At 33.4% G+C, this 11,105-nt stretch overlaps 1 protein-coding gene across 1 annotated transcript; it reads left to right on the forward strand.

Moving 5' to 3' along the window:
- The first annotated feature begins 1,072 nt into the window (after window positions 1-1,072).
- On the forward strand, window positions 1,073-8,418 carry LOC145576876 (uncharacterized). The gene is made up of 7 exons (XM_081634575.1): window positions 1,073-1,655; window positions 4,102-4,242; window positions 4,321-4,686; window positions 5,828-6,073; window positions 7,038-7,130; window positions 7,433-7,633; window positions 7,987-8,418. The coding sequence occupies exons 1-7, from the start codon at window positions 1,275-1,277 to the stop codon at window positions 8,200-8,202; spliced, it is 1,644 nt and encodes a 547-aa protein (XP_081490701.1). The 5' UTR covers window positions 1,073-1,274; the 3' UTR covers window positions 8,203-8,418.
- The last annotated feature ends 2,687 nt before the right edge of the window (window positions 8,419-11,105 follow it).

An 11,105-nucleotide genomic window follows, 5' to 3' on the forward strand; every position in this document is an offset into this window, starting at 1 on the left:
ACGGAGTACCTTTGGACGTAGTTAGTATTATACTTTATGTACTCAAAGTATATCATTATATCAAATACAAGTACATACTCTTATAGTACATTTAGAGCTGAGATTATGGCTTTGACACGAGGTCTAGAACTGGCAAAGAATCTTCAAATTCAGAAACTTGAGGTGCAATTGGATAATTTAGCTTGTGTTAAAAGCTTGAGTCAGGATAAAGAAGGCAGTGGTGAAAATGTGCATGATATCAACTATTGCCGAAAGATGCTAACAGATGCAAGTTGGGAAGTGATTGTAGCACGTGTATAGAGAGGGTAATAGAGGACGGATTGATTGACCAACTGCAGTGTCTTACAAGAAGCACAACTTAATATTCTTAATTTTGTTCTACAGAGCTTAGTAGGAACTTGGAGGAGGATGGTAGAGGCGTGACTTTTTCGCGTTTAGTTCCTCCCTAAGTTAGTGTTTTGGTGTGTTTAGTAGTTGTGTTGGTTTGCTGGGTTGGGTTTGGTTTTGTTCTGGGTTGCTTTTTGTTATTTTTTCTGCTTGCCTTTTGTTTTCTTTGGAAGCTCTTTTCCTCATATGAATTGAAAAAATAAAAAATACTCTTATTGCGGATGGTCAAGTAACTTTTTTATTTTTTTATTTTTTTTGAAACAAAATAACTTAGTTAAAGTTTTGAAGCATGATATTCAAGACATGAGACAAATCGCCAAGTACAATATACTCTTTTATAAAAAAAAAAGTACAATACTCTTATAAAATTTTGAAGTGTCCTGCTTTAAGTTACATTAGTTTTTTTTTTTTTTTTTTTTTTTGAAGCAGAATTACATTAGTTATATTATAAAGTCAAACAATATCATAAAAGAAATCTGATCACAATCGCTAGGTTTTAGGATCAAACTCCATTAAATATTACTGTAATACTGTAGATTATTGGCTGTTGACTATAATACTAATATATTATTTGATATTCTGGGATACCACGCTCTTCACACTTTAACCAATCAAATTAGTTAATCATCTAAACGTATTTCGTTTGATATCCATCCTATGTCATCCAGATTATTATTTGTCATCACAACGAAAAAAGCCGTTATTTCCAAACCAACCCTTTTCTACAATAAGCTACCCATTCATGTCTCGTGGCACTCGTTCACAACAAAAAAATCTCCGTATATTCGGATCCGTAACAAAGAATCTCACCCCAATACGTCACCGTTTAATCCCTCCAAACTTCTGAATCTTTCAATCTTACATCAAACTAACAATGGCGTGTTTGGATGAACCCACTTTCACATATAAATTCACAAAACTCCATTGATGAACTCAAGAAACCTTCAATTTTAACAACTATGTCAAATACGCCCTTATCGATTTTCTCTCTCCTCTTTCTTCTCGTCTTCTTCCCCACTTCAAACCCCCTGAAAACCCCATTTTACCCCTCTGATGTTCTTCCTCTTCTTCCTAAAGAGGTTTCATGGCAGGTTCTTAAAACCCTGAACCGGGCGGTTGACCTTTTGCCGACTTTTGTGGGGGCGGCTTCTTCTTCCTCGAATAATAGCTTGGATTGGAAAGGGGCTTGTTTTTATGAGAATACTGCGTGGCTTGAATTTCACAATAAAAGTGGTAGTCAATTTGGTGGGGGTACACTTCATATTAAGGTTTGTATCAATTTTTTTTTTTTTAATCAATTTTGAGTGATATTTGCGGTTTTGCTATGTGGGTTTTGTGAATTTGGACTTCAATTTGATTGAGCTGTTATTTTTTGGAATGAAATTGATTTTTTTTTGTTGGCATGTGTGTATGTTGTGTTTTTGTTTGCATATGAAGATTAATTTGTTTTTCTTCTTGAACTTCTGTTTAATATTGGCAAGTGGGTATATTGTGAATTTAGCTGAAATTGATTAATGAAGAATGCTGTGTAATTTTAGTTGAATTTGGTGTTCGTTTTGATTGCTTAATTAAAATTTGAATGAATTTGAAAACTAAGGCATGTGTGTGTGTGTAATTTTACTTAGAATTACTTTGGGTCCGTTTGGCATCGCTGTGGTTTTCTGTTTTTTGGTTTTTTGTTTTTTAAAAGTATATTACATATGTTACATAATGGATCAAAAAATATTTAGACTTATTAAAATCACGATAATTTTAAAAACTGACAACAAAAAAGTGAAAACACCTTTTTCTTGTTTCCTGTTTTTGGTTTTTAGTTTTCAAAAAAACAGGAAACTGAAAACCAAAAATGATGCCAAACAAGCCCTTAATTTGTGAAGTTTGTGGGAGCTTGGTGAATGGAGTAGTGCGGTTAAAGATGAGATATTTGGAACTGTTTGATTAGGTTTGATGGGGAAAAGAAGGGAAGGGGAATGGGTTATTGGCTGTTTGATGAATCCATGGAGTTTTGGTTGGAGAGTAATGGAGATTGAATATTAAATTTGAGAAAAACGGGGTGGGGGGAAGCAAAGCGAAAGCAGGGAGAAGTGGAGTTAGAGCTAGGAATAGGGGAGAGAACCAATCAAATGCAAAAAATATATTAATACTAGGCTATCATCTTTTCCTTATCTTCCTGGCCAGTGATATGTCCTTCCATACTGTGTTTGGATCGCATTTTTGGAGGGAGAGAAAGCGAGGGGAGTAATTTTGGAGGGAGGGAAAGGAATGTTTTTCTTCCTAATCTTCTACTGAACACCACAGGTCATAATTAGAATTTCGAAAAGTTGTACAATATTATCATGAAATGTAGGGCATATACAATGCATCAGAAGGACTATAACTCAATGAGTGAAAACAATTATATCATGGCTTATTTTACTGTAACAGTGGAGCAATTTGCAAAATATTATAGCATGTCGCTCCTGTAGTAGTAATTTAGTTGTTTCTGTTTTGCAATCAGTTGTGGCTTTATTTATACATATGCACTTATGCAGTTATATGAATGTCTTATAAGTACTGTGGATATGAAGATATCGGTTGGATATGCCTGGAAGCAACTTCTGTATGTTACTGCAACTATGAGAGTTTAGAGATATGTCCATGGGAACATTAACTTAAACCTTTTTTGATTTAGATTTCGAAGTTCAGTGGCTACATGCCTACATGTGAATATAGCTAAGTTAGCTCTATGTCTCTATGTTATGTGTTCTCCTGTATCACCTGCCTTGGCATACCTATGTCAGATATGGGTGTGACTCTTCAGACACGTTGGTGTCAATTACTATATCCTAGTTTGATACTTTTGGTGGGTCCCCATACATAGGCTTTATGTATGTTTATGTACATATGATATGCAATGTATCAACAAATGATTTAGTGTAGATGGGATTGGCTTAGGTATTCTTATAACTTTCAAGTTTACTGTTATTTGGTTAGCTAATGGGAAAAGAAGATAAAAAGATGGGTTCATTGGCTGTTTGGTGATCCCCTGGAGTTTTGAGGAATGGACTTTAAATCCTTATTTGGTTTTAATTTGGGAATTGGGAGTTTGAGTGGATGGGTGAAGGATGGCGTGAACAAAAATATAGATAAACATAGTATTACAAAAACATATGTCAGGTGGTTTTCTTGCATGTTTTCGGTCAATACTGCCAACAGTGATGAAGATTGAATAGTATATGTGGTTTACAAATAGTTGTGAAGCTGCATTGTGAACTAGTTTTCTGATGTGTCTATATTAAGGAATTTAATCATAGGTATTGCTTCCTCACTAATCACTAAACTTTTAGTCTTTTACACAGAGGTATTACCCTTCTCGGCTTCTAAGCTCCTCCTAATTTTGTAGAACAAGACTCTGTCTGCTATAGTATGGATGTTTTCTTTGATATCATGTTTGTTGCTTGTACGGTGTCTTTTGTGTGTTGTATGGGTGGAATTTTCAATGGATGTTTTACCCTCCTTGATATGCTTTTGACCTGTTGTAGGCTTGTAGAATGTAGGTGGCTTTCTATTCCTTTCTTTTATCTTCATGCATTATCATAGGATCATTTGTCAAAACCTTTGATTATGGGTTTTGTCACTTTTTTTTATGTTGGTTTTGTAAGCCTTAAGATGCTTATAATTATGATCCTTGAAACTCTGGATTACATTAATCGCCTATCTTTGTTATGCAACCAGGTTAGCAATGCCCATAGCTGGACCTGTATGGACATTTATGTCTTTGCAACTCCATATCGTGTGACATGGGACTACTATTTACTATCTCGGGAACATACTCTGGAGTTCAAAGAGTGGGAAGATAAAAACGAATATGAATATGTGAGTTCATTTCATTTTGGGCATTTCTTCCTCTCTGACTTGGTTATTAGTAATTCATTGACACTATCTTCATTTCAGGTAAAAGAACATGGGGTTTCAATTTTTCTTTTGCAAGCTGGAATGCTTGGGACTTTGCAAGCTTTATGGGAGGTCTTCCCTCTATTTACAAATACTGCTTGGGGTGAGAACTCTAACCTTGCTTTTCTTAAGAAGCATATGGGGGCATCATTTGAGGAACGCCCTAAACCTTGGGTTACAAACATTACCACTGATGAGATTCAATCCGGAGACTTTCTTGCTATATCAAAAATTCGTGGCCGTTGGGGTGGATTTGAGACCCTGGAGAAGTGGGTCACTGGAGCCTATGCTGGTCATAGTGCTGTGTGCTTGAGGGATTCTGATGGGAAGCTATGGGTTGCAGAATCTGGACATGAAAATGATAAGGTCAGTGTTGTTATGTCTTCATTCTTGATACTTGAGTTGAAACTTGGAAACTTCTTATTTGTACTTATTGGCCCTCATTTGAACTAACCTTGATCTATTTGAATTTTGAACGTATGTTTAGCTATAAATTGCAATTGCCAGCGTTTATCTGAACTTTTGGACTCTTATCTAAATTAACCTGAATTATTGGTCCTTAAATGAACTTATTTATCCCAAAACTTATATTAAAGGTAAAATGCTGAGCATTATTGTGTCTTGTGCATGGATATCTCAAGGCTACAACTTCATATGTACATAGTTTTTTTGAATTTGTGCACGTCTGTTTTTTCTGAAGTTGCTGGTAATGGAAAAGTTGACTAGTGATCAAGCTTCAAGGGGTTTAGTGACTTCTGTGGAGGACTGTTGGTTCTTGTTTGAATTTTCAATTCACAGAATGAACTAAATAGTGGTGTAACCGTGTAAATTTTATACCTTTTCTATAGAAACATATTTTTTCTTCATTTATTAGTGACAACTTGTAAAATGTTTCTGTGCCCCCCCCCCCCCCCCCCCAAAAAAAAAAAAAAAAAAAAAAAAAAAAAAAAAAAAAAAACTGGTTGATTTGGACAGTCCTGTCTCTAGAACATGGCTGTGAAACTTGTGCTTGTTATCATCGACTTGTTACTAATTAAATAATATGATCGTAGGGACGGATTTTGAGACTGGAGAGGTGAGAGAAATGTGGAGATCTTAAATCCTTCATTTCTCATTGTGCTAAGGATGTCCAAGTATAGGAAATTTTCATATATTTCCGCTTCCTTCACCATCTCTTTGTCCTATAAAATCCTCACCACTAACCCCCCTTGTTATCTAGAGTCTAGACAATTTTTTCTTCCAATGCTAACTTTAATTAGCTTAGAAAACTATTTAATTGAGAAACATGGTGAATCAATGATGTCCTGTCATTTTGTTATGATTCTGCAGAGTTTTACAAACTTTATGAATATATAAATCTCTGTATCAACTAATTCAACTCAAATATAATCTTACCATTTGCTGCTTAGTGATAAGTTGATAACTTTAATTGTTATCTTAGAGGTTTACCTGGCTTCATTTGTTTTGTATCAGTTTGACACTGAATTTTTGTGATTTCATGTTACAGGGAGAAGATGTTGTAGCTTTGCTTACTTGGGATGAGTGGTGGGAATATGAGTTGACTAAAGATAACGCCAATCCCCACATTGCATTGCTTCCCTTACATCCTTCTCTACGCGCCAAATTTAATGAAAGTGCTGCTTGGGAGTATGCAAGAAGCATGGATGGGCAGCCATATGGTTACCATAACCTTATTTTCAGCTGGGTAGACACTATTGATAAGAATTATCCTCCTCCTTTGGATGCACATCTGGTATGACATATTTCTTACATTCTCTTTAAGCTTAGTCCTTTGTATTATGGGATTATTGAATTCCTTGAAATTGTCCTACCATTCTTTCCAATTCAAATTCTTTATATGGGTAACTCTTGACTAATAAGTTCATCTTTTCTCTTTACTTTATTATTTATTATCAACACTCTTCTTTATATCCTTGATGTCATATCACAATCACATGAATATTGATTTCGATTCTCAAGAATTTGTGTTCACTCTGCGGCAACTTTTAGTTGCATACACAGTTTGCTGCTAATCCTTGTACAGTTGTAACAACACAATCTCTGAATTGAGAATTCCCTGTAATTAAACATGATAAATGATGCGTGTGTACTAGTTATGATTACTTGTAAGTATCAAAACATGAAAATTCTGTAAACTTTGTTGCAGGCATTGATAGTTTTTTTTTTTTAATTTTTTTTTTTCTGTATATATCTTTTTACTTCATCAGAAATTGGCTATAATGTCAAAGCTCGAATAGAAGGATAAGCATTATTAGCTACATATCATTAAAAATCTTGACTTTTCTAATTTTTTGCAACATAATTTTTTTTGTTTTTTGGAAAATAACTTCATGGACTTGTTCATATGTTGTAATAGGTATTACAGATGGTAATGTTTTATGTATACAATATCTTAGATTATTACTATCATTATGTCAATAGATTAATTTTTTATTTGAAAAGTGGTAGCTAATCTTTTAGTGTCTTAAAAGTTAGAAAGTGTTTAGGTATTTTAGTTTGTTGGAGTGTTTCTCCATTAGTTTATCAGTCTTTTTTATGTCTTTATCACTTTCAGCGTTTAGATATTTCAATTTCACTTTTATGATAAACATAATGAAAGGCCTTTTGATGTACAAAATTCATGATCTGACTGATGGTTTTATTATATAGTAGTACAATTTAGTTTAGTTATACATCTATTTGTTTCCTTTTTTCAGGTTGCTTCTGTAATGACAATATGGTATCAGATGCAGCCTGCTTATGCAGCCAACTTGTGGAAGGAAGCATTGAATAAGCGGTTGGGAACTGAGGTAAATGTTCCATAATGTCTCTCATTCTTAGTTTTTGTGATTGACTCATCTATTGTCCCAACTGATTGATAAGATGTGAACGGTGATTAGTTGCTTCCTGATTAGCATGTTCTATTGAACCACTGAATTTCCCCTCTTGTGTGCTACCACCCTTTATTTTTAAGGAACATGATTTTATGATAATCAGGGAAGGAATGGAATGTTGTCTCTAATAAAAAAAAATTGTTACAAAAATATTTATACAGGGATTTGACTTTTGTAAATGATTTTTGCTTTTTTGCGGCTACCCTTTCTCTATGCAGGATCTTGATCTTCCTGAAGTTCTTGTAGAAGTTGAAAAACGTGGCTCATCCTTTGATCAGTTGCTTGCTATTCCTGAGCAAGATGATTGGATCTATGAAGATGGATCGTCAGTCTCATGTGTTGCTTATGTTCTTCAAATATACAAGGCAGCTGGACTCTTTGGGCCACTTTCTAGTTCCATTCAAGCAACTGAGTTCACTGTGAGTTCTTTTTTATCCTCACTCTACTAATTTTTTAACTGGCTCTGTTTAATGGGGTTAATCGCTGTCCTTGTGCTTCATATAATTATGTAGCATGATTCAGGAACAGTGCCTTTGCGTACACCAAGATCCCCACAAGGCCCCAACGGTCTTTTAATAATACAGCATCACTTGAGATTTTTTATTTATTTTATCACTCAGCTATCTTACGATTTGATATTCTTTTAATTGCTCCAATATAAACAGGCAGCTGAGCTGCTAATATTTAATGTAACTCGGGGCACAAGTTTGAGAACTTCTATTCTCACTGTCTTTGTGAAACCAAGGGTTGATATATTTTGCTTTGATTGCAGATAAAGGATGCCTACTCACTAAAGTTTTTCGAAGATGATCTAAGTCGGCTTCCGAGTTGGTGCAACGACAATGATAATGTGGAGCTTCCTTTTTGTCAAATCCGAGGAAGATATAGAATGGAATTGCCTGGTTACAATACCATTGATCCGTACCCACATATGAATGAAAAGTGCCCATCCCTTCCTCCAAAATATTACAGACCAAAAAACTGTTAATGAGTTACACTAGTTGGGTTTAGCAAAACAGCAGGATTTTTATACTTTCATGTTATTTCTGTACATAATTTTCGTGTAAAACATCATATGTAGGTTGATGTAAGGTGTATATTTGGTTCAGCTAGTCATACCATAGATAGTGTTGTATGTACACATGATTAATCTAAATGCAACTTTTGTTGTGGCTTGATTCGACTCTGATTATATATAAGCTTCACCTTTCCTTTTAGCAAGTGATATCTCAAATTGATTCTTCAGTTATGGTTACAATCGATCTTTAGTTGTATCTTGGAGCAATAGCTCCCACAAATTTTCCTACATATCTTCGCTGAGAAGATCATTCACAATTGATCAGTTGCATTTCACTATAGTCAGGAGTTTTGTACTTCCTTGATATTGACAAAGTTTCCCCTGAAATCGAAAGGCTTATAGCAGCATAGAATAAGTTGCTGCAGTAGCATAGTTAATTTGTTACCATGTGTAGAGTCACATTTAAATTCCCTCTTATAAAGGGATAGAGTACGTGCAGCTTGCATTTTTTACACTTCTGCATCCAAGCCCTCGTTTGTCTGGCTAGCAGTTCCAAGGTCTAGGTTTGAGTTCTTCTCGCGATGGCTAAGGTTGCGATCCTGCTCATTAGAGATGTCCTGCAATGAACACATAGATTTGAGCATCTTACTTGTAAATATGCTACTCTATTTCGTTATGCGGTGTCTTTCATTACCATTTAGCATTAGAGTTTTCAATAAGTTGGAAATAATCATGTTTAAGATGGTGGTTTAATGGTCTTTACCAAAATTACCCACAAATGTAATTCCATTATTCCTTTTCCCAATAGTGAACCAAACAGCCCCTTCTGGATCATTGCAATTTATTAAGTTTCAATGTTAATTTTGATCCAAGTTTTGACTTTAGGTAACCAAAACAAAATGCAATATACTAATATAGTAATATTGTATCTTGGGTTAATTTGTGATTTAGTTCTTATTAGTACAATCAATCAATCAATCAAAGCCTTAATCCCAAAAGTGGGGTCGGCTAACATGAACCAAGTTTGATTATTCCGTGTAGTCATCAACATAAATCTTTCTCCTCCATCCCTTACGATCCAAAACTTCATCCTCCCGTAAATCCATGCACTTCATATCCTTCCTCACTCCTTCCAACCAAGTCATCTTTGGTCTCCCTCTTCCTCGTTTAAATTAGCAACTTTCATGCACTTCTTATCTAGTGCACATGTTATTAAGCTTGTTGCATGCTAGGTTATCGACTGTCTATTTGTCTTCACATGGCAACTTGTATAGTTATGCATAAATTAACTTTGGATTCCAAATACATTAGACATTATTTGATCAAAGTAAAAAACTGTTTTTTTTTACAATATCAATTAAATAATTGGACATAATTTGTGTTAATAACAAGTCTATTATTTTCTACTGTATGACTGTACGAGAAACAAGATCTGTCTACTATGGCTTGAGCCTTGAAGAGAATGGTTTTTTCTCCAACTTTATAGATACCTCCAAGTTCCATGTTCATGATTCGAGAAAAATATGCGACACAGATGCCGTAAGATTATTTTAGGATTAGTTTTTGCCGCAAGTATTTAAGCGAATTTGAATGGAAACAGGATACAATGGCTTGAGCAACAAACACTTGACTTGTTAGTTATTACGAGTGTACTCGGTATTTAATTTCTACTGGTAATTGCTGCGACAATACATATATGATATATGTTAATTTTCTCTCTCCTCTGTTATAATCTCATCTCAAAATTTTCTCTCTCCTCGTTTTTGTTTTTACTTTCCTTATAAGTTAATTGAATTTCTTTCTTACCTCACTTTCCTTCAATCATTAAACTTCTTTGTTCTTCTACTTTGAGCAATCTCCAATTTTGTCACCATTGTAGCAATCTCTATCGTCGTCATCATCGTCGCGATCTGAATCAGTAGGTAATTTTGAGGATTTTTTTTTATATATATGTGAATGTTATAAAATTAATGAAATCTATCAATTTTGCACTTGTAATTCCTAATTTATCATGTTATAGATCAATAATTACTGTTATTATGATGAATAAAGATTAAATTTAAGGTGGATATTCAAATTTTAAGAGTTAAAATAATTACAACGAACTTGTATTTAATTTCTGTAAAAAAAAAAAAACAATGAACACGTAGTACTTTAAAATTGAACATTTAGTACAAAATGAACATATAGTACATTAAAAATGAACATTTAGTAATTATAAAAAATGAACATATTTTATATATGTTTATTTTTCATTAATCATTGTATACAATGAAATTGAACCTATGTATATGAAAATCATGTTCGTTTTTAATATACTAAATGTTCATAATTTCTTTTTACATGTTCATAATTTTACGTGTTTATTTTTATACTAGATGTTCAATTTATTTAATGTGTTCATATATTTTTATGAAACGTTCATTTTATTAGGCATGGTAAGCTATTCTATGATTATATGATAAATGTTCATTTTTAACATACTAAATGTGTCATTTTTTTATGTGTAGACTTTTTTTTTTTTTTTTTTTTAATTTAATGTTCATATTTATATTAGGTGTTCATTTTTTTTATTACTAAATATTTAATTTTTTGTGTGTTTATAATTTTTTTTTACTAAACGTTCATTTTTAAGGTCGTGGTTCAACAATTATATGATTATAGAATAATGTTATTCATTTTTAATATACTAAATGATCATTTTTTTAATAAATATTTTCACTTTTTAGTACTAATTATTCATTTATTTACGTGTTCATTTTTTATTACTGAATGTTCATTTTATTTATGTGTTCATATTTTTTCTACTAAATGTTCAGATTATACGACATGTTGCAGCTATCTTAGCTGCACTAGAGTGCAGCTAAGACCTA

Source organism: Chenopodium album, chromosome 13, assembly GCF_948465745.1.
Source record: "Chenopodium album chromosome 13, dcCheAlbu1.1, whole genome shotgun sequence".
Lineage (NCBI taxonomy): Eukaryota > Viridiplantae > Streptophyta > Magnoliopsida > Caryophyllales > Amaranthaceae > Chenopodium > Chenopodium album.